At 58.0% G+C, this 22,965-nt stretch overlaps 2 protein-coding genes across 9 annotated transcripts in view; one reads left to right on the forward strand and one right to left on the reverse strand.

Moving 5' to 3' along the window:
* SLC66A2 (solute carrier family 66 member 2) overlaps positions 1-11,331 on the forward strand; it is a 53,075-nt gene extending 41,744 nt beyond the window's left edge. For 3 of the 4 annotated variants that reach the window (XM_045790319.2, XM_087869716.1, XM_045790318.2), the window contains one exon: positions 9,507-11,331. In XM_045790319.2, coding sequence (XP_045646275.1) covers positions 9,507-9,714 — 208 coding nt within the window. In that variant the 3' untranslated portion in view covers positions 9,715-11,331. Of the gene's footprint in view, positions 1-1,800; positions 1,922-9,506 lie in introns of all 4 variants that reach the window. The other variant, XM_087869717.1, reaches the window with a different exon arrangement.
* Positions 11,332-15,224: 3,893 nt separating this feature from the next.
* The window catches only part of KCNG2 (potassium voltage-gated channel modifier subfamily G member 2), a 62,443-nt gene continuing 54,702 nt past the window's right edge, over positions 15,225-22,965 (reverse strand). For all 5 annotated transcript variants that reach the window (XM_045790315.2, XM_045790317.2, XM_045790314.2 and 2 more), the window contains one exon: positions 15,225-16,198. In XM_045790315.2, coding sequence (XP_045646271.1) covers positions 15,356-16,198 — 843 coding nt within the window. In that variant the 3' untranslated portion in view covers positions 15,225-15,355. The remainder of the gene's footprint in view (positions 16,199-22,965) is intronic.

Below are 22,965 nucleotides of genomic sequence, written 5' to 3' on the forward strand. Positions count from 1 at the left end.
GCACACATGTTTGGTAAAAATCGAATGTGTACTGGCTGCTGTATTTTTAGTTATATTTGTGAAACTGCCAGGTAAGAGCAGTTTAGGTTTGAGCACATTGGTCCTTTGATGTCTTGATGCATGAGCAGATACGTTGGCGTGGAACAGGCAAGGGGACACTGAGACCCTCTTGTGAAGCAGATACACGGTACAGGGTCCTTCAGGTTGAACCTGAAGCATCGTAGTGGGAGGGATGTGCCAAGCATAGAAGAGGGGGTGAGAGGGGAGAAAGCTCTGCCCTCAGAGCATAGAGGTGTGCGGAGGTGGCCCTGGCGGAGGTGGCCCTGGTAGGGGCTGCGTCATGAGATACGCTCTTGGTGGTTGCTGTGTGTCAAAGCAGAGCAAATGTGCTGTTGCCATCCGGGTCTTCAAATGTCCTCCAAGTAACGGGAGGCCAGTGTGGAATGGGTCTCAAAGGTGTTGGGTGGAGCCCTCCACTGTCCTGTCCTGGCCCCACGAGAGTCACCTATGGCATTGGAATAGGGTGTCCACTGGAATTCCAGGGGTCCCCTTGGATGGGCTTGTTCAGAACCTTTGTCATTCCTGCCTGGTGTTCCCTCAGCCCCTCCCAGCGTGGTCCTGTGCGTGTGAAGGCAGCATGGTGACCCCACCTCCCTGGGGGCCTCTTCCCTGCGCTTATCCCCCTCAGGTCCATTGGCCATCCCTCCTGTGATGTGGCTTACAGCGCCTTCCCTACCCAGTTCTCCCTGGATGGGTCTATTCAAGTGAAACATGACAGAAGAAGATTAGTGTGCATCTTCAGATCTGAATGTGCTGTGGGAGGCCTCTCCAGTGGCTGGGGCAGGGTATCTCCTCCCTGGGGACCCTTGGCACCTGCAGACTCAGTGAGGCCGGCCACCTGATTTGTGGCCACAGCGTGCTCACAGTGGGCTCACACTGCTGCTGTACCTGCTGCTTCCAAGCCCACCTGTGTGTTTGGCTGCACCTGGACTGTCACTGTTGACTGGTTAGATCCTGTAGGCAGCTCTTATTATATCCGGCATGCAGGGGATACCCTGACAATTGAATCCAGCATTGTCTCAACTTTCCAAGTCTAAGCTTCTGTGATGGGAAAGGACTGTCCAAGGGTCAGAGGCAGGCCAGAGTAGAGGCTGCTGGTGCCTGTGGCTGGAGGCTATGCTCCACGGACAGGAAACAGAGTTCACATCCCTAGAAGGCATAGATTCAAGCTGCTGCTTCTTCTTCTTCTTCTTCTTCTTCTTCTTCTTCTTCTTCTTCAGATTATTTATTTTAGAGAGAGAGTGGGGGGAGGGGCGGAGTGAGACGGAGAGAGAGACTCTCAAGCAGACTCCACGCTGAGCATGGAGCCCAACACAGGGCTCAGTCCCAACACCCTGAGATCGTGACCTGAGCTGAAATCAAGAGTTGGATGCTCAACCAGCTAAGCCAGCCAGGTGCCCCAAGAGTCGAGCTTCCTGGTGTAGGAAATGACACAACAGCTTAATCCCCCAGCACGAGCAGCTTGCAGGGCACTCAGGAAATTACAAAAACAATTCCATTGGTGGTAACATGAAACGCATAAATACTTAGGAATTAATACTGAGGAGGTAAAAGACTTATACAATGAAAACTACAAAACGCTGTTGAAAGAAATTGAAGACATAACTAAATGGGAAGATGCCCCGTGTTCATGGACTGGAAGACTCAGTATTGTGAAAATGTCAATACTACCCAAAACAATCTCAGATTTAATGGAATCCCTATCAAAATCCTGTGATTTTTTTTTTTTTTTTTTTGCAGAAATAGGAAAACCAGTCCTAAAATTCATATGGAATATAGAGGGACCCCAAGGAGTGAAAACAATCTCAAAAAGGAACAAAACTAGATTTCACACTTTCAGATTTCAAAAATAATGGCAAAGGTACAGTAATCAAGGTGGTGTGTTATTGGCATAAAGGCAAATAAACCAGAGGGATAGAGCAGAGGGCCCAGAAACAACCCTCACATATACGGTTAAATGATTTTCAGCAAGGGTGCCAAGACCATTCAGTGGAGAAAGGACAGTCTTCTCAGCAAATGGTGCTGGGGAAATGGGATATCCACGTGCAAAAGAATGAAGTTAGACCCTTACCTGGCACCATTTATAAAAATTAACTCAAAGTGGATCAAAGACCTAAATGTAACACCTGGAACAATACAGTTCTTAGAAGAGAACAGAAGAAAAGCATTGTGATGTTGGGTTTGACAGTGATTTCCTGGATGTGACACCAAAGGCACAGGAAAAAACCAAGGGGCATATTGGACTTCATAAAACCAAAAAGTTTTATGCATCAAAAGACTATCCACAGAGTAAGAAGGCAACCAATCTATAGAACGGGAGAAAATATGTGCAAATCATCTCTCCAATAAGGGATTAATACTGAGACTATAGAAAGAGCTTCTAAAACTCAATGACAAAAAAACCAAACTACACAATTAAAAATGAACAAAAGACTGGAAAAATATTTTTCCAAGGCATATGTACAAGTGGCCAATAAGCCCAAGAAAAGATGCTCAGCCTCCCGACTCATCAGGGAAATGTAGCTCAAATGCACTGAGGTCCTACCTCCCACGGAGCAGGGTGTGACCAGCACCAGCAAGTGTTGGTGAGGGTGTAGAGAGAGAGGACCCTTCATGCACTGTTGGTGGGAATGCAAACTGGTGCAGCCCCTGTGGAAAACAGTATGAAGATTCCTTAAAAAATTAAAAATAGAATCACCATATGATCTAGTAGTTCTACTTTTTTTTTTTTTTTAGATTTTATTTATTTATGTGACAGAGGCAGCCAGCGAGAGAGGGAACACAAGCAGGGGAGTGGGAGAGGGAGAAGCAGGCTCATAGCGGAGGAGCCTGATGTGGGGCTCGATCCCAGAACGCCGGGATCACGCCCTGAGCCGAAGGCAGACGCTTAACGACTGAGCCACCCAGGCGCCCCCACAGCAGTTCTACTTCTGCATATCTACCCAAAGGGTTGAAAGCAGGGTCCTGAGATGTTTGTACACTCATATTCACAGCTGCAGTATTCACAACAGCTAAAGTGTGGAAGCAGCCCAGGTGTCCACTGATGGACGAACGGATCAGCAAAATGTGGCATATAAATTGCAATATAACGGTTTATAAGAAACATCTATTTGGTTGTTCAGATGACCTCTTCAGAGAGCTTCAGGCTGGTGAAGACATGCAGATTTGGGGAGAGGGGTACATCTGGAGAGGGCATGGGAGCTCCAGGCCCTTGACCCAACTTTGTTGAGTTTCCATTGCCCATTTCAAGTGTACAGTTGGAGGGATTTTAGTCTGTCCACAGAGCTGTGCCACCACCACCATTGTCTAATATCAGAACATTTTCATCGCTGCAAAAAGGAACCTTGTACCTGCCGGTAATCAGTCTTCATTCGCTCCCAACCTCTTCCACCCCCTGCCCTCGGCAACCACTGGTCTGCTGTCTCTAAGGACACTTCACGTAAATGGAGTCGTGGAACCCTGACGCTGTTCCCAGGCTCCGCCGTGTACGACGTATTAGTGCTCCCCTCCTGAGGCTGGACCGTACTATTTCGTTGTACGGATATTTCAGCGTCTGTACTTCAGTCGACGGACATTGGATTGTTCAGCATCTTTTCGGCTATTACAAATAACGCTGCTGTGAAATTCATGTGCAAGTTTCCGTGTGGACATTTGTTTTCATTTCTCTTGGAAGAGACCGGCAGTGGAACTGTTGGTCAGATGGCAGCTCTGTGTTTAATTATTCGAGGAGCTGCCGTGCTGTGTCCACGGTGGCGTGTGAGGGTTCTTTTTTTTTTTTTTTTTAAAGATTTTTTATTTATTTATTTGACAGGATAGAGACAGCCAGCGAGAGAGGGAACACAAGCAGGGGGAGTGGGAGAGGAAGAAGCAGGCTCACAGAGGAGGAGCCTGATGTGGGGCTCGATCCGACAACGCCGGGATCACGCCCTGAGCCGAAGGCAGACGCCCAACCGCTGTGCCACCCAGGCGCCCCGCGTGTGAGGGTTCTGATCCTTGGTGTCCTCTGCAGCACGGTTACTACGTGGCCTTTCGGTTCTAGCCATCCTAGTGGCTGTCACGTGGGATCTCAGTGTGGTTTGGAGTCGCATTTCCCTGATGACTAATGGTGTCGAGCATCTCTTCATGTGCTTTTTGGCCATCTGTGTATCTTCTTTGGAAGTGTCTGTTCCAGTCCTCTGCCCATTTTTAAATTTGGTTGGTTGTCTTTTTATTACTGAGTTGTCGAGTTCCTCGTATGCACTGGATACTAGAACCTCATCAGGCATATGATTTGCAGTTTTTCCCTCCCATCCTGTGGGTTGTCTTTTCACTCTCCTGATATTTTCCTTTTTGGCACAAAAGATTTTAAATTTGCTGAAGTCTGATGTGTGTGTGTGGGGGGTGGGTGTTGCTTTGCTTTTTTTGTCATACCCAAGAAACCTCCGTCTAACCCAAGGTCACAAAAACCTATTCCTTTGGGATGTGTTTGGGGTGGATTTTGAATTACAGGAGAGCTTGTGATAGGTGGAAAGAGGGAAGGTCTGCGTCTAGGCTGGGGGAGTAGCAGTGAGGGGAGGGCTGGGGAGACCATAGGAGTTGGCATGCCTGAGTTGGGCTCTGGGGGAGGCTGGGCAGACACGGGAGCTGGGCCATCATCTCTTGGGGCACCAACTGGGAAGAGGCTTTCTGGACTGCTGGACGGGGCAAGGATGAGGTGAGAGGAATTTTAGGAATAGTTTGGGAGGAAAAATGCAGGAGCCAAGAATGAGGTAACAGGAGCCTGGATTAAAATAGTGGAAGGACCAGGGCAGCAGGTGGGGTTGGTGACGGGAAGAGAAATCCAGCTCCCAGGCTACCAGCCTGAGCAGGAAGGACGCAGCCTGGGGCCTGGGAGGTGACAGTCTGGGCTTCCTGCATTGTTGGAGCTCTGGGCTGGTTGAGTGCTCTCCATCCAAGGAGGGGGGTCTGCTGGGGTGGGAACTCCAGGACATACATCCTGGCATGTTGTGGGGCGATAGCCCAACTCCTGGGGCTCATCCCTCCCTCCCACAGTTGTTGTGGGTGATGGGAATTCACAGCTCGTTGAAGGTCCTGGGAGGTGTGGGGGCGGGGCACCTCGGGGTCTCAGGGTGACAGCTTGTACATCCAGAGCCCTCGTTCCTTGCCCAAGGGCGTCCCTTCCTGATGAGCAAACCAGTCAGGGTGGGCTTTGTTTCCTGCGCGGGACCAGGCAGGAATGACTTGATTAGTATCTGACCTGGCTGCCATGCCCCCCCCCCCCCGAGCCCCCCACCGAGGCGGCTGGCGTGGGGCCTCAGCAAGGCTGTCCCATTCCTGACCCTGAGCCATAGCCGGCCCACGGGCCAAGGCCGGGTGAGGCATCTCTGCAGCTAAGAACGCTCCTTACGTCAGGCAGAGCCCCGCCTGCCGCGGTGACCTCACGTCTCCACTGGCGAGGGTGGAGAGTGCACCTGTGCGTTCAGGGCCCAGAGGGGCTCTGACGGGGCGCCAGGCTCCAGCTGCTCCTTCTGCCTGCCATGCAGGGAGCGTGCCGTGTGCCTCTTGTGTGGAGTCCCGCCTCACTTGGAGCCAGCAGTGAATGGAGGGTCCGGCTTCCTGCAAGGTGGCCGTCTCAGGGGGGCCGGGAACACCCTCAGCCCAGGACTGGCCCGCCCTGAGGAGCTGGGGACACAGGCAGGGCCTTTCCAGGCTGGCGTCCCTCCAGCTCCGGCTGCTCCCCCCGCAGGTCGGCTAGAGAAGGTTCCAGCCCGGCTCCCTGACGGACCCCGCTGCCTGGGCTAGAACAAGCTCTGTGGCTCGTTAGGGTTCATTGTGTTTTGAGGGAGTCTTTCCGTCTCCTACTAAAATTCGGGTATGTCTGGCGAAGACTGTGCCTTGAGCTGTTAGTTCCGTTAAACAGAACTAGCCTCCTTTGCTGAGCCCTCTTGCTTCTCTCCTTGTCTTCACGGCCTTTTGCAGAACCCTTGGTTGCTTTTTGACTTCTCCTTGGAATGCTTGCCCTGTGGGTGCTCGTTTTCCTTGGAAAAGCGCAGGGGTGTGAGTGTGGGAGCTGCGAGCAGGCCCACCCCTCCACGGTGCCATTCAGACCACACATCTCACCCAGTGGGCCAGGTGCCTGCAGCCTCCCGGGGGGCCCGGCCCAGGCCTGCAGGCCTCTGTGTGCCATCAGCTCTGTCCCCTGGTTGACCCGCTTCCCTCCCTCCGTTTGTCGCTCGGCGTGTCCTCCACCTCCGTGGCCCCCGCCAGTGCTAAGTGTGCAGTTAGCCCCTGCCCCTCAGTGTTCCACCTGCTGTTGTCTGTGCCCCCCGCCATCCAGTCCCCTCGAGGGCCTGGTGGCAGGCTGAGCCCCTCTGCTGCAGGCCGAGATGCCCAGCTGGTGCCCCAGACCAGGACCACCCGGACCGACCCAGAGGCACGGCCTTGGGAAGTGCAGGGTTTTCAATCACCACAGGCAGCAGATCCCGTGGGAACTGTCCCTCCTGCTGCTCGGCTGGCGTCCGGGGTGGGTGAGGCCAGTGGTCTACGGGGACCAGCTGGGGAAGGTGGCCAGTGGTGCAGCGCCAGCCAGAACCACCAATCTCAGATCTTTTTCACGGGGCTGCTGAGGGTAAGCCCATCTCTCCCCGAGTGCAGCTGAGCGCCTGGACAGAGGCGCGGGGCTGCGCTGGGGGCTGCGGCAGTTGGCGGGAGCCGGCAGGGTGGGGGAAGGAAGCCACGTTCATGCCGGCTGCGGGCTGTTCTGTTCTCTGTCCGTGTCTGCCAGCCTGGGCTCAGCATGGCCTGGAGCTCAGGGCTGTGCCCTGGGCCGGGCAGGAGGATCTCCCAGCTCGGCCGCCACTGCTCGGAGTGTGGGAAGGGGTGAGGAGGAGCCGCGGCTGTTGACGTTTTGGTCCTGCTTTTACACCTGGGCCCCAGCAGGCCCCAGTCCCGAAGTGGCAGCCTTCAAAGCTGGTGGCAGCCCCGGGGTGGCAGAGAAGAAGATCCTGAGAGCGAAGGGGAATCCCGTGGCTCTTCCCCTCCCCCTCCCACTGCGCGGACCCGGAGGCAGATCAGTGTCGTGGGAGGTGCACGGCAGGCCCACAAGACTAAAGCCCTGGCTCTCCGGCCGGAGGACACCGGAGAAGAGTGTTTCTGAGGCACAGAGTCAGGAGGATGGGACAGGGATCCGGTGAAGCTGAATGTGAACTCCCAGGCTCATCCCCAAGCGTCGTGTGCATGGATTTGGCCCTAACCTACCTCCCAAAGGCGTTGAGAACTGAGTGGTGGGGTAGGTCACTGCCCACGTCTCAGACCAGCCACTGCGTGCTGCCCACGGAGTACAGACCCAGATGGCCCTGCAGGGGCTTTGAAGACGGAGCTGAATTGAATTGCAGCCTATGTGCTGCTTGAACTGAACCGTGCCAATTGCCCGTTAGAACAGAAAACCTGATATTCTCCATAGGCTCTAGTAAGACTTAGAGTCTCATTATGTAAAATGTTAAAAATGTCCAGGATACAAACCGAAATTACTCAGCATAGGAAGCATCAGGAACATCTCAACAGCTCTCAACGGAGAAGACAACACAGACCATCAGGGCGCGTGGGCTTGGGGACGGTCACTGGGACACGGTCTAGAGAGAAGAGCAAACACTCTGGAAATGAATGGAGACGAGACATCTCAGCAAAGAAATGGAAGCTATAAAAAAGAACAAAACAGAACATTTTCAATTAAAAAACACAGTCAGCCGAATAAAAGTGTACTTCGAGAGTTCGGTGGTGGAATGCAGATGGCCTGGGAAGGGGTCTGTGAACTTGCGGACAGGTCAATAAAAATGCACTCTCAACAACAGAGAAAAACGGGGAAAGAGACTCAGGGAAAGTGCCGAAAAATCTAACAGTGGTGTCGTCTGAGTCGGAGGAGAGAAGGGTGTGCAGCAGACAAAAATGGTTGAAGAAATGTCTGAAAACGTTCCACATTTGATGTCAGATAAACTTACGGATTTGAGAAGCAATCCCAAACACGCATCGCGTCACAATCTGCTAAAAACCAAAGTCAGGTGTTGAAAAGCAGCCCGAAAACGAGGCTCTATTGTATATAATGTGGATGTTAGAGATGCGGAATTAGTTATCAGCTCACTCAAAACAGAATTTTGAAATACTCTACGAGCCAGTATTACAGGCCACATCTGGTGTGTCCGTGGGCTTCTTTGGCTGTGGAGTGCCTGTCTGCAGACAAGCCGAATGGGGCCCGCCAGCCCTTGGAACACTTTGCCAGTGACCATCCCGGAGGAGCCCTGCGTGTGTGTGTGCACGCGCGCGTGTGAGGTCGGGAGGGCTCTCCGCTTCCCGCCTGCGTTCTGTGTGGCCGGTCAGACTTCTCAGTGGGCGGAGGAGGGCGCACAGAGCTCCGTCCTCGGGCTGGGAGTGTACGAGCCGGGACTCCTCACCCTGGTTTTAGGCATGAGCGGCAGCCTGGGGTCAGAGGTGGTCAGAATGCCCGGGACTCTGGGGTGCAGGGCTGGCTCCCTGCAGGAGCTCAGCGCCTGCCCGGCTGTTGGCCTGGTGTGGGCAGCTCTGATGTGCGCCCTGTCTGCTTGGGGGTCTTCACCTCCTTCCTGCTGCCTGGCAGCACCCCTCCCTGAACCTCTGTGGTTGGTTTAATGAGCTGTGAAAGGTTCAGGTGCTGGTGGAAATGGGTCTGATTGGAATATACCGTGTGCAGGACAGCGCCGTGGTGCTTGTGCCCATGACTCGGGAAGCCATGGCGTTTGAAGCTGTGTGCAGAGACGTGTGTGGGGGCCGTGGGCCGTGAGTGACAGTGTTCCCTCGTCACCCCCTGAAGATCCCTGTCCCCCTGCGGACTGATCTGAAACGTTTGAAGGGGCGTTGGCTTTGGTGACCAGAAATGGAATCACCCTCCAGTTATCTTTGGAGTGAGGGGTCTGGCCAGGCAGGGGTTCCCAAGAGCAGGGCTTTGCTCTGCTTCCGCTGGTGGCCTCTGGTTTTGTCCTCAGCACCCCCAGGTGCGGACTGCGGGCTCCCCAGCTAGGATGGGGAAGCTCCAGGTGAGAGGGCCTCCCCTCCCGGGCAAGGCTCCACGGCCAGCAGGGCACAGCCTGCCCGTCCCTGTGGCCGCGTGGTGGTCTCCTGAAGTCTTCAGGCTGTGGCTGCTGCCCCTGCCTGGTGGCCCCTGGGATGCTGTCTGGGGAGGGGGTGGTCTTCCCTCTCCCGTCTGAGGCCACAGCGTGTCTCCCGAGGGGCACGGCACACATGCCTGCAGCCAGGAGGGACGGATGCTCGGGAGGCCACGTGGGCCCTGCCGCCGTGTCAGCTGCCCTGCCTGGATAGCTGCAGGGCCTTCCTGTCCCTGTGGCTGTGCACACAGCGGCCTCACGGTGGGGACGGGAGGGATGGGGGGGCAGGTCGCGGTCTGGATGCCCCCTGACCCCTGGCTCGTATCTCTGCAGCATCAAGATGGTGCTCATGTGGACCAGCGGTGACACCTTCAAGACAGCCTACTTCCTGCTGAACGGCGCCCCCCTGCAGTTCTCCGTGTGTGGTCTGCTGCAGGTGCTGGTGGACCTGGCCATCCTGGGACAGGCCTATGTGTTCGCCCGCCACCCCCAGAAGCCAGTCCCCCACGTGGCGCACCCTGCCAGTGCCAAGGCCCTCTGAGGTGGCAGGGGAGGACACGGATGTGTGGCCTCCTGCCGTGGGCACTGGCCCGGCCACCTGTCCTCCCTGCCTGGGGCAGGCAGGCACCGTGGTCCGAGAGGGTGTCTCGGCCGTTGGATCTGGTCAGCCTCTGTGGGTCTGGGGTGGGCTGGTGGGGGGCCTGGGTGCCAACGTGTGTGCTCTTGACCCTGACGACAAGTGCGAGTGGGCTTTATACCCCAGGGCTGGGCTGCGGCTGTTTTCCACGTGATGGAAAACCAAGTGTTCTCTTTCTTCCTCTCAAAAAAACACCTGTCTGCAACTTGGAATATGCTCGCAGACCCAGGAAAGGGCAGACTTAGGGCTGCGACAGGACAGAGGGCACCAGGAAGCCCCCTCGGGGTCTCAGCTTGCAGGGGTCCGGCATGTGGACTGGTGGGGGCCCCCAGGGCCTGCAGCCGGCTCTCGCGGCAACCCTCGGCATGGGTAGGATTGGGGAGCAAGAGTGAGAAATGGCACCAGGAGAGCCTGGGGTCCTGGCACGCAGTGCCTGGTCTCAGAATGCCCAAACATGGACGCCCTGGTGACAGCATGTACACTCAGGACAGGGCCCCGGCACAGGAGTGTGGCTGGGGTTTTGTACGCGCCTGATGCATGTGGAAAGGAAGCCGCGAGGGGACACGTTACAAGTGCTCTTGTTGACCTGGCTGGAGGTGGCCTTGCGAGGCCCGCCTCCAGAGCAGCTGCCTCACGGGACTCAGGACTTGGCCCTCAGCTCGGCAGCGGGACCCCCATGCCTCATTTCTGCGTTGGCTTCCTCCTGGGAGATGCTGGTGTGGACCCCACTGGCAGCGAGGGGGCAAGCCTGCGTCCATGCCAGCAGGGCACTGGCAGAGTGAGCTCAGGGGTGTTGGCACCAGAGCCTAGAGTTACCCACGAGTCCTAGGGGTGTGGTGGGGGGCCCGTGGCCCGTGTGTGCTCCCAGGAAAGCCAGGGGCCTGGGACCAGGTCTGGGCAGGTGCAGCGTGCCTCCTGGATTCCGGGAATTGCATGCAGCTGCAGCACACAGCCTGTGACGTCCGTCTTCCAGGACGGGGATGGCCTGCAGGTCAGGAGAGGGGACACGCGAGGCAGGTGTCACTACGCTCCTCTCGGGCCGGGGGTGGCATTCCGGGGGGGGGGCTATGGCCAGGCACGGGCATCTCTGGTCCCCCTTTCAGTTTTACAGGAGCATCTCGGCCATGCCCAACAGTCCTGGGCAAGCTCCCAGGCCCCAGCGTCTGAGTGTTCTAGAAGCTTCCGTGTGGCTTCCCTTTTACGGGGTGGAGGGGCAGCTCTGGGGTGTGTTCTTGCGGGCGGTGCCAGAGCTCTAGTGATGTCTGCTGTTCGGAGCTGTTTCCTCTTCCCGAGTGTTCCTCAGAAACTCCTGAATGTTTGAGTGAGATCCTGCTTAGTTATTTGGGCTGTAAGACGCTTTGAAAATGTTTATTTTGTAAACACAAGGGGGAGTGTCTGTAGCAGGAATTGCCTGCAGATTAGGCCGCCTGCGACTGCAGCAGTGACGGCCTGTGCCCACCGGGGGGAGCACTCACAGTTGTCAGCGCGCGACTTTCACTCAATAAACCGCTCGCGGATCCAGTGTGGCCTGGTGACTGCAGGGAATGGAGTCGCGGCGGGGGCCCAGGACAGAGTGAAGCATTGGTCCCCGCCCTTCCTTTGCCATGGGGTCTCCAGGGAAGGGCGGGCACCCCCTGCTTGGGGTCCAGTTCTGCCCCTGTGAGACCCAGGCTGCTCTCTCAGGACACATACCCCCCCTCCCCGGCACACCAGCCCCCCCGGACAGACCAGACCCCCAGGACAGACCAGTCTCCCCCGGACAGACCAGCCCCCCCCGGACAGACCAACCCCCCAGGACAGAACAGACCCCCCCAGGACAGACCAGTCTCCCCCGGACAGACCAGCCCCCCCCCCCAGACAGACCAGCGCCCCCGATAGACCATTCCCCCCCCCGGACAGACCAACCCCCCAGGACAGACCAGACCCCCAGGACAGACCAGTCTCCCCCCCGGACAGACCAACCCCCCAGGACAGACTAGACCCCCAGGACAGACCAAACCCCCCCCCAGGACAGACCAGCCCCCCCCCGACAGACCAGTCCCCTCCCTGGGACAGACCAGCCCCCCAGAACAGACCGCCCCCCCCCCCCCCGGGACAGACCAGTGGAGCCAGGCCAGGGGAGGCCCTGGCCGCTGAATGCCTCGGAAGGGTGAGAGGTGTCTTGTTTGAAGAAGAAGTGTTTCAGGAGGATGGACAGTTGCAGAGAAAGTAGGGATGGAGGTGTGTGTGCTGAGCAATTTTTTCATGGAGACAATTTACGTTTGGGGGCAAGATATCAAAAAGATATGGTGAAAAATACATGAAAGTATTTTCTTCAGCACCGGCCCCTAGTGTGAGAGTGAGTCTGGCCAGGGGCCGGTCCAAGCTGGTGACACCCTCTGTGGCCCTCTCTCAGGCAGCCAGCACCCCCAGCCTGGACCCTTGTCCTGCTTTGGGGGTGGATTTTTATTTTCCTTCTGATACTGTCAATTAAAATTAACTTTTAATTAATTTATGCATGCAGTAAAAGTCCCCACAGCGAAGTGAACAGTAAGACGACGGCGTCTTTCTCTGCGAGCCCATCTCAGTTCTAGAAAACTCACCAACTCACCTGTAGCCTCTGTGTGTGGCTCCCGAGAAGGGACGTGGAGCTGCGTAGGGAGTCGGAGCGGAAGAGCGGGGGTGGGGGGCCCAGGGAGCGCGGCGCCCTGAGCTCTGTCAGCGGGAGGGCCCAAGCTCTCAAGAGCCCCCCACGAAGTCGATGAGGGTCACTTTCTGTAACCTGGTGGCCACTGCTGTCCACAGGATAGCTTTTGGAAACGGGAACCAGGTGGTGACACCGCTCTAGCTTCCCGGGTGAGCGACAAAGGGCAGCTCGTTCCGCGGGGCCTGAGAGCGCGGAGCAGGCCGAGGGCTGTGAGCGAAGCCTGTGCAGGCCGCCTCCAGGCCAGGAAGAGACTGGGTGCAGGGGTGGGACGCGTTTCCCCTCAGATGAGTACGGAGTCTTCGGCCAGGAGCGTGGGGGAGGGTTCAGACTCCCCGCATGGATGACGGGGCCTGTTCGGCCCTGGGGCTGCCGTGCTCGGTCTGGGCGGTTCCGCAGGCCCCCCAGAAGCACACCCGGGTCAGCCAGGGTGGGCGGAGGGGCAGGGGGTGTGGGTGGTTCCTGGAATGTCGCAGCCCAAGTCACGCCCCCCTTAAATGCTCACAGTGGTTTTGGGTAACCAGAGGCCTCCGGCTGACTGAGGGGGTCAGACCCCAGTGTCAGAGCCTGCCTCCCGCGTCAGTGATCCTTCCGGGGCCAGAACGACCGTCGGCAGAATTGGGCGGTGGTAATGGCGTATTTCCAAACTAAGCTCCTGCCCTCCCTGTGCCGCCATTATGCGTTTCCAGCAGCCTCGGCACCGTCAGCATCACGCGTGTGAATCCCATGGCAGGTGCTTTCAGTAGACTCTGTCAGTGTGTGAGGCGGCAGGCTGTGGGGACCTGGCGAGTTCCTGACCCCCCCGACCCAGCCGGGAACGTGAGGCCACAGCCAGCGTGGGGCTCCCCCGGGACCAGCAGTCAGCTGTGTCACCCGCTCCTGAATGAGCCACAATGCTGTCACTGCGAGAGCGCGGTCACCTTGGTGTGTTTCCGGTCCCCAGGCCCCACCCTGTGGGGGTGTCAGCTGATGCGGCGATTGGCAGGAGGCAAGGCTGTACCTTGGGGTCCAGTCTGCCTGGAGCCTGCACTCAGGTGGGCCCCCTGTTCCCCTGCCCTTTCTCCTGGCAGACCTCTGCTGGCCTTGGCTTAGGTATGTGGCCCAGGAGGGAAGGAGAAGGGGACCCTGCCCCGGTGAGTGCAGGAACCAGGGCCCGGCTCTCCCCTGAAGGGAGAAGCTGCAGGTGGGGCTTGGGCTGGGCAGGCACGTGTGAGGCCAGGTGCTGAATCTGGCCTGGTCCGTGGTGGACAGACCATGTCTCCATCTGATACAAGGGCACCCTTTCTGCCTCAGAGAGCTGATCTGAGCAGCCGTGCAAGAACACGTATGGGAGACAGTCTTCGCCTCCCTGTGGTTTGGGGGCCCTCAGCTCATTCTGATCCCAGAACGTTTCTTGGTTGCTGGTAAGATCGTTATTTCAGCTTCCCTGCGCCCCACTGCCCTCGTCCCCTTGACACTGACCCAAGAGCTGGAGCCCAAGGACTTGTGTGCATGCAAATCACAGCTGGGGGTGAGGAGGAGGAAGAGGGAAACCGAGTCTCTGTCAGGGCAGTCCAGCCCGCCCCACCCCTGCAGAACTGGGGCTCACTGTGTAAATCCTGACAGTTGCAGCCCTGGGTTCTTTCCAGCCTGGTTCCCTGAGAACACCCAGCCCTGCCCTGCGGTGTGCAGTGCGGCTGCACGTTTGGAAACGGGGCTCTGCTGTGGGACTCGGAGGGGTACAGCTGGGCTTTGCCTGCGAGGGCTTGTCCAGCTGGAGGTGTCCCACTGTCTGCACATACCGACTGCCCCGTGAGCACAGGAAGCCCATCCTTGGCCTGGCTGTGCTAGGGCCTGGTGTGGACGCTGGTGCTGCTCAGGAACGCAGTGCAGAGGCAGGAGAGCCGTGTGTTTATTAGTTAGCACGTAGCATCATGGGACATGGCCTCAGAGCAAGGGCCCCACCCTGGTCCCCACCCCAGCCTCTCCGGCCTCCGGCCTCGCACTGGGGCCCTGCTGAAAGCCGTGATGGGTGGCAGCAGGGGGTGCCAGGTGTCAGGGTGCCCTCTGGGGTGATTCAGGTGCGCCTCCTCCGGGGCCTGGGGCAGCAACGTCTGTAGTACCACGGCTCTGCTCATTAAGGTGAAAAGGTACAAAGTACGGTGATCTGGAAAGTCCCATTCCTTCACTCCCGAGAGCAGAGACAGCCTCACGCCTTGGTGAGGACAGGCTCCCAACAGCTGCATGCCTGGGGCCCCTTCCCCGTCTCCTCTTGGAGAGCCCAGAGGGTAAAGGTGACAAAAAACATGCAGACCTTGAGCTTTGCAGAGGTGTTTTCAGGGAAGACTGTGTGAGGAGGGGTCCACGAAGACCCCCATGGAGCTAGTGTCAGGGGAGGGAGGTCTGAGGTCAGGGCTGGGACCCCCCCCCCCCCGAGGAACCGGATGGCTGTGTTAATGTCACACTTCTGTCTCTGTCACTTGTCAGGGATGCGTAGAGAAGCCTCCCTCCCGATGGGGCACCGCACAGTGTGGGTGACCCGCAGAAGCAGGAGCCCCCCCAGACTCCCTACCTCAGCCCCTCCAGGAACCACTGGGGCGAAAAGGAAGAAAGCAGGATGGTGCGGCCTGGGGGCTCGTGTGGCCTCGTGGCAAATGCTACAGGCTTGGAACTTCTGGCCTGGGGAACCCCAACTCCGGCGGGAGGGGCGAGGAAAGAGGACAGGAGTGACAGGAAGCGCAGGAGCGCCTTCCACCGGCACCTCCGAGTCAGGCTGGGGGTGGGGCTGCGCTGGCTGGAGGGACATGCAGTGGGGACCGGGAGGGAGCCAGCCCCCCCCCTCCCCCCCCCGGAGATCACCAGCGGGAGGTGAGGACCGTGCTTCTATTTCTGAAAAAGCTCGAGAGGAGCGGCCTCTTGGGCCAGGCGACAGTCGTGGCCACCCCCAGGTGCCAGGACCCCGGCTTGGCCGGCGCCGACGGGCCCCTGCAGGCTGTCCTCGGTGGCCGTGGCCGAGCGCGTGCTGTCCTCGTGTGTGCTGTCCTCGCGCAGGGCTGGCTCGGGGCTGGTGGCGCGCTGCTGCTGCTCCTTGAGCTCGGAGTAGGAGCGCGAGAAGGTGTGGAAGATGGACGTGACCGGGAAGGCCATGAGCAGGATGCCGCTGAGAATGCTGCTCAGCGCCACCACCTGCCCGGGCAGGCTGCGCGGCACCATATCGCCGTAGCCCACGGTGGTCATGGAGATGACGGCCCACCAGTAGCTGGCGGGCACACTGGAGAAGTCGCGGCGCGCGCCCAGCTCGCGCTCGGCCAGGTGCACCAGCGGGGCGAAGAGCGCCATTGCCACGCAGAGGAAGAGCAGCAGCAGGCCGAACTCGCGCGCGCAGCGGCGCACGGTCAGGCCGAGCGAGCGCAGCCCGAGAGAGTGGCGCGCCAGGCGCATCACGTAGAGCACGCGCAGCGCCCGCAGCAGCCGCAGCGCCAGCCCCGCGCGCTCCAGGAGCGCCGCGCCGCCCGCGCCCGCGCCCGCGCCGCCCGCCGCCAGCCCCGCGAGCAGCGACACGTAGAAGGGCAGGATGGCCAGGATGTCGATGATGTTGAGCGGTGTCCGCAGGAAGGCGCACTTGCTCTCCGCCTGCAGGGAGCGCAGCAGGAACTCGAAGGAGAACCAGGCCACGCACACCGTCTCCAGCACAAAGAGGCTGCGGCACTTGGGGGAGCACTCGCCCTGCGGAGGAGGGGGGGTGGTCACGCCGGCCTGCCCTTCCCCGACCCACCCCAACCCTTCCCGGTGCACGACTGCAGGGGGCCGGGTTTCCTTGCAAAAAGATCCCACCGGAGGCTGGTTTCCTGCCTGGGAGCCAAGGAGCTCAGCTGACCTGCTCCCCAGCACAACTGGTGAAAATCATTAAAAACAACCATTAAGGCTTCTTTCAGGGCAAACAGCAAATGCAACATCTATTCAAGAAAATTTACAAAAATTCATTTAAAAAGGCAAGAGAAATACCCCCTTCACACCCCCAGCTCAGCTCAGCGAGGAGACACACTCCCTGCCCCCAGCTCCCTGGGATAGTGTGGTTGAGAAGGGGTCAGCTTTTCCTGCCCAGTCCCCGCTCCTGCCCTGGGATGGAGGCTTTGCCTCCTGCTGCTCTGAGAACACTGAGGTCCCCCCTCGCCCTTGCCCCTGGCTTTCACGCCAGGAGAGGCAACCCAGAGGACCTCAGCCTGCTGCTCTGCCCTCCCTCCCCCCCACTCAGCTCAGAGAATGGAGCGTCATCAAAGAAGCCAGGCACTGCCCCCATCCCCAACTCCAGAGCCCTGGTGCAGAGGTGACCGTGGGCGTACCCAAGCTGTGTGTCCCTGAGGGGCAGCAACAGGGCTGAACGCTCTGTGTGTGTGTGTGTGTGTGTGTGTGTAGGTACATGCATGTGTGTGTACATGTATGTATCTGCATGTATATGCACATGTATCTGTATGTATGTGTATGTGCACGCATGCATGTGTGTACATGTTTCTGTATGTATGTATATGTGCGCATGCATGTGTGCGTATGGGCGTACAGGTACATGCATGCGCGTGTACATGCATGTGTGTATGTATATGTGCATGTGTGTACATGTATGTATCTGCGTGTATAGGTGCATGTATCTGTGTGTATGTATATGTGCGCATGCATGTGTGCGTATGGGCGTACAGGTACATGCATGCGTGCGTGTACATGTATGTGTCTACATGTATATGTGCATGTTTCTGTGTGTATGTATATGTGCGTGCATGTGTGTATGTGTGCATTATGTACCTGTGTATGTGTGCATGTGTGTATCCGTGTGTGTGTGTGTGTGTAGGGGCAAGAATACATGCACTAAAATGATCCATTCAATCACTAAAATAGGGAACAGTAGCAAGCCCTGAAAAAAGAGGGGACATGATCCAGGGTTGCTGTATTATCTAAAATGTCCAGTTTCCAATAAAAAATCCTACAGCAGGCAAAGAAAGAGTGAAGTATGATCCATACATCAGAAAAAAATCAGGCAACAGAAACGACGCTTGAGAGAAGCAGATACCAGATTTTTGGAAAGCGCTGGTCTAAATGCGCTCACAGACCAGAGGAAGAGCAAAGGAATGGAACATGGGATGGCAGGCTGTTGCATCAGCTGGAGATTATCGATAAAGAGAAGACTTTTTAAACGACCAAATGGACCTTTTGGAGGGAAAAGTCAACAAGAGCAAATTCAGTGGCATAGCTGCACAGTAGATCTGAACCGTCAGAAGAACGAGTTCGGAACGAGACGGTAGACTGATCGTGCTGAGAAGAGCATGGGGAGGCCCGCAGAGTCTGAGAAGAATGTGGGGCGTGTTTGTGAAACACCGGTGCCAGAGGCGAGGGGAGAGGGAGGAGGAGAACACCTGCGACAAGTAATGGCTGCAAACGCACCAAGTCCCCTGAAACACAATGACCTGCGGACCCGGGAGCGCCGTACCCTCCAGGCAGGGTCAGGGCAGACCCCGGGTGCCTGGAAGGGTCCGAATGCCACAGGCCAGGCGAAAACGGCCCGTGGTCGCACCTGAGCAGAACCGGCACAGGCCAGAATGCTGGGGCGTGTGTATTCGCAACACTCAGAAAGAAGGTCTAACAAGAATCCTGTCTGCAGCAACGCCGTCATTCCAGGATGACGGTGAAATACTTTCCCAGATGAACAACGTCGGAAAGAAGCTGTTTGCAGTGCAGCTGCCCCGCAAGACATTCCAAGGGGAGCTCTGCAGGCTGGAAGCCGTGACCCCGGCATCTCCGTGACCTTGGATTTGGCAAAACGTCCTTAGAGATGACACCAAAAACAGGAGCCAGCAACATAAAATAGATACATTTAATCAAGATTTAAAACTTCTGTAGGGTCTGAACTGTTTCTCCTCAAAATGCGTATGTTGAAGGCGGGACCCATGACACCTTAGAAGGTGACTCAGTTTGGACGAAGAGGGGACGAAGGCACAGTGAGGTCATGAGGATGGGCGTAATTAGCACGCCTGGTGTCTCGGGACACAGACAATCACAGAGGACACGAGGCGGGGAGGGGAGTGTCCCACGCCAGACAGAGGCCTCGGGAGAAACCAACCCTGCCGACACCTTGACCTCCGACTTCCAGCCTCCAGAACCCAGAGAAAATAAATTTCTATTTCAGGCCACACAGTCTGTGGCCCTAGCAAACTAATACAGTCACCGTCTGGAAAGTAAAAGACACTCCACCGAATGGGAGAGAGTATTAGCAAATCATTTATCTGAGGAGGGACTTGTACCTAGAATAAATAAAGAATTCCTACAACTCAACAATTAAGAACCCCATTAAAAGATGGGCAAGGAGTAGACGTTTCTCTAGAAAAGAGACACAAATAGCCAAGGAGCCCATGGAAAGATGCTGCACATTATCAATCATCAGGGAAATGCAAACGGAAACCACCAGAGACACCGTTTCCCACCCACCCCAGGACGGCTGGAGTGAAAGCAGCAAGTGTTGGGACGGTGCGGGGGAAGTGGGCCTGAGACCTCCCAGCCGCTTTGAAGAGCGTGAGGCCTCTCAGACAGCTGGACATGGCAGCACCACACAACCCGGGGGTCCGCTCTTGGGTGTGCCCACACAAAAGCTTGCACACGCGTGCTCACGGGGTCCTGGCGTGCATACGAGCCTCAAGCTGGGAACAACCCCGATGTTCACTAATGGGTTAGTGCATACATAAAATGTGGTAAGCCCCCACATCACTGGGCCATAAACAGGAACGAAGTACTGATTCGGGATGCGAAGGGAAGGAGGCTGGCCCCAGAGGGCGTGCCGCAGACCCTGTTCTCACTGGGGTCCAGAACCAGGAAACGTATAAAGACCACGTAGACCGTGCTTGCGCAGGGGGGCGGCAGGGCCGGCGGTGGGGGGAGTGTTAAAGGCACAGGTCTCTTGGGGTGACGGAAATGGGGTGGGTGCACAACCCCGTAAGCACGCTAAAAACCATTGAATCGTTCACTCTAAATGGGCAAATTATATGGTGTGTGAATTACATATCAGTCAAGCTATTTTAAAAGAACACTTAATCTCTAGGCAAATCTGAGAGTGTGGCCGGCTGGGTGTGGAGTGAGTCCAAGGCCCTGCTGGGAATCCAGTGCAGGGGCGTTCGGGGGCATCTGCTGATGGAACAGAAGACAGAACGTGCAGACCTCTCCAAGTGCCCAGCTGCTGGCGGGTCCTGGTCTGGCCCTGCCTCACCTTTGACCCTGAGCTCCGGCCTAGCCTTAAGCCCCTGGGGGCTGGAGAGAACACAGCAGACTCTGCAGACACCGGTGTGCTCTCATGGACCCACCCCACGCTGGAGGTGAGAAGACCTGGGGGCCTTCCGCTGTCCCCCCCGGCTCATGTCCCTCTGAGCATTTGGGGACAGGACCTCACACCTGCCCAGCTCCCTGGCCCTCTCCAGGGTGGGCCAGCAGTGCTGGGTCTCCGTCCCCCACAGACAGCAGGTCGAGGACCCGCCTGATGCTTCAACGGGGGACCTGTGATCAGTTTTTACTCACCGCCAACATCTGTCATAGCATTGACCTTGGCACTGTGAGGGCACAGTGGTGAGTGGGACCCCCAGGTCCTGTCTCGTATTTCCAGGCTCTGATTTATCACGGGTCCTCAGGAACGCAGGGCAAACGGGGCTCCCACAAACCTGTCTCCGATGTGCGCTGCCAGCCGGTGGCCCGCCACTCCTGATCGGCAGAGCTCGGCCTCTCCGTCAGCGAGCCATCAGAGCCCAGCACCCGGCGGCCTCACTCTCACCGCCCGTGTTGTGCCTGGGAACGCTGGGCAGGTGCGGCTTCTTACTCCATGTGCTCACGTGAGGGGCACAGCTTAGGCACACACCCTCGGCAGGTGTGTTCCCAAGCAAAGGCAGTGCTGCGGCAGCCCAGAGGAAGGGGTTTTCCGACCCTGGGCGGGGGTGTGCAGGGGACTGGTCGAGGGTCTTCAACGGCCCGTCTTCCCAAGAGGCCTCTTCCTCCCAGGGTCCGCGGTGTTTTAGCCAGTCCAGAGGCTTTCCAGGAGTCACGTGGCCCATCCTGGCTTGGGAGTGCACAGCTAGCTCGTGGCAGGTCTGGTGGTGCGGCTGTTCTAGAAACCCCGGTGGCGTCTCTGCTGCCCTTGATTCACAGACAAGCAGGGGCTGCAGCCTGACCGGAGGGGCCTGGGTTCTTTGGGGACAGGTCTGCGGCACAGCTGGGGGTCCCCAATGTGTCCGGTCTATGGCTCTGTGTCGACCCCTGCGCCTCCGTCCCTCTGTCCCAGAGGTGGCTCTGGACCTCCTAAGGATTAGGAGCTGCTGTGTGGGGGGCGTTCCGGGGCTCCTGCCCCCCTCTCCACCTGCTCCCACCTGCCAGCCTCAGCCCTCCAGACCCAGGCTCCCTGGGGAACCCTGGTGAGGTGGGGATATCCCCCACTCGGCTCCTAGCAGGGTGGGACGCTGGGCACGCTCCCTCCCCTCGCAGAGGGTACCGTGAGGGCTGGCTGGCTCTCCTCACCCTGAGGCACCTGGCGAGTCCCAGATCCTAGCAGGAGGGCGCGCGGGGGGCGAGGCCTGGCGGGAGGACCGTCCACAGACAGGGACAACAGCACTTAGGGAAAGCAGAGGTCAGCAAGGGCGTCTACCACTCACGCTTCTGGAAGGTTCCTTGGGACCAGGGCGAGCTCTCACTGATTTCCTCCTTAGGACTCGTGTCCTAGGAGTCCTGGGGTGCAGAATTCAGCGCAGCTGCAGCTTCTGGGCTGACTGCAGCCCTAGTCTGCTTGTCCTGTGTGGTCTGTCCGGTCTCCCAGGGCTGCTTCCATGCCCCCCGGACCTCACAGCCCCGGGGCTCCTTGCTTCTGGAGCCACCCTGCCCCCAGGTTGTCCAGGTTTGGGGTACGAGTTTTGTCCCAGCTCTTTGCTATAGGAGTGGAAAAGCTTTGAGTCCACTCCTGGACCTCAGGGCCAGCAAGCCTGAGGGACTTACTGCCCCTCCCCTCCCGAGGATGGGGTCCGACCTCATCGCACCCCCCTGTGTGGAATCTAGTTTAAGCTAAGTCAGGCTCCGGGAGGTTACAGGACTTCCCCAGCGCGTGCCTGACGCCCTGAGGATTCCTGGGCACCTCAGCACCCGTGCTGGACGGAGAGCCTTAGGACACGGCGGCCCCAGCATTAGGTGTAACAAGCGGGCAAACTGGATTCGGGTGGAAAACCCCAACTGACAAGTTTTCAATAAAGAGGCTGCTGGGACCCAGGGGCTAACGTAAGACACTCGGCAGGCGGAACGGCTGCGAACTGGGAAGAGGAGGGGGCTGAGGGCCAGCACAGCGACAGGTCAGGGAGGTGAAGGCATCACGGCCTGGCCTCCCTCGTCTGCTCGGGAGTCTGGTGTCCTAGGACACACAGTCCCGGTAACGCCCCACGTGACGCCCCGTTTCCAGGCCGACTGTGCCCAGCTCCCGTCATCTTGGCCATGGGCAGCTTCGAGTCCCCGTCTGGGCAGCCTTGACCACCTTGACCTCCGTCCAGAAGGAGGAGAGATGGAGACCCTGGGCCCTTCTGGGGATGGCTGTGATGACCCCAGTACGCTCACCTGGAGCCGGGCTGACCCTGGGGGTTCAAGGTGAGACGAGCTTGTCGGAGCCCACCAGAGCCCTGCCCCCGGCCACCCTCTCCTTAAGGACCAGCCACAGAGGTTAACTGGAAGGACCTATTTCTGGAACTTTCAACCCAGAAAACAGACCCCGATTTATCATAATCTGACACATCTGGCCTGTTTGGTCAAAATCGGGTCGGACGTAAGTCTACGCTCAGCCTGGCTCGCCCAGTTTTAAGGGCCTCCCTCTTCTATTTGCTCTTGTCCGGCGTTGGCTGGCATTTTCGCGTACATGGAGGCTTGCGTAAACCAGTGTACAAGTTGCAGATGCCCCGTATGGATATGTCCGTGCACCGGCTCGCTGGGTGGTGCAGGGACGCAAGCCGCAGCTGCCCCCGCCCGCACCAGTGGGGCTGGGGTCTCTGGACCCCAGGCTGCCTGAGCCGATGCCTTTTAAACTCCGCCCCTTGGCTCTGGGCTGCAAACTTTGTGTCCTGGCCGTGGTCACTGTGTGCTACTGTTTGGGGACTGGCCTTCGGGGACTGGACGGGGTGTCCGGCCAACGGCTTCTGCCTGTCTCCTGTCAGGGGCAAGGGAAGAGGGCTCTGGTCCTGGGGGCTCGGGGAGGACCTGGGGACTCTGGTACAGACACTTCTGCAGGGACAGAAAGTGGACCCCCGACTCTGAGATGGGTCGGGCGGTGCCGGCGCTGGTGGAGCCCCAGTGGTGGGTGGGGGCCGTTTCACCCCCACACCCCCTCCACGTTCCCCCTATGCTCCTGTGAGAATAAAGGGAGTGTGCTTTTGTCAGCAGCTGCGTGTGGGACACATTGCTCCCCACATGCCCGGAACATGCCCGAGCGCCACTGAAATGCA

This window comes from Ursus americanus, chromosome 19, assembly GCF_024610735.1.
Source record: "Ursus americanus isolate L20-20 chromosome 19, mUrsAme1.1.p, whole genome shotgun sequence".
NCBI classification, from domain to species: domain Eukaryota; kingdom Metazoa; phylum Chordata; class Mammalia; order Carnivora; family Ursidae; genus Ursus; species Ursus americanus.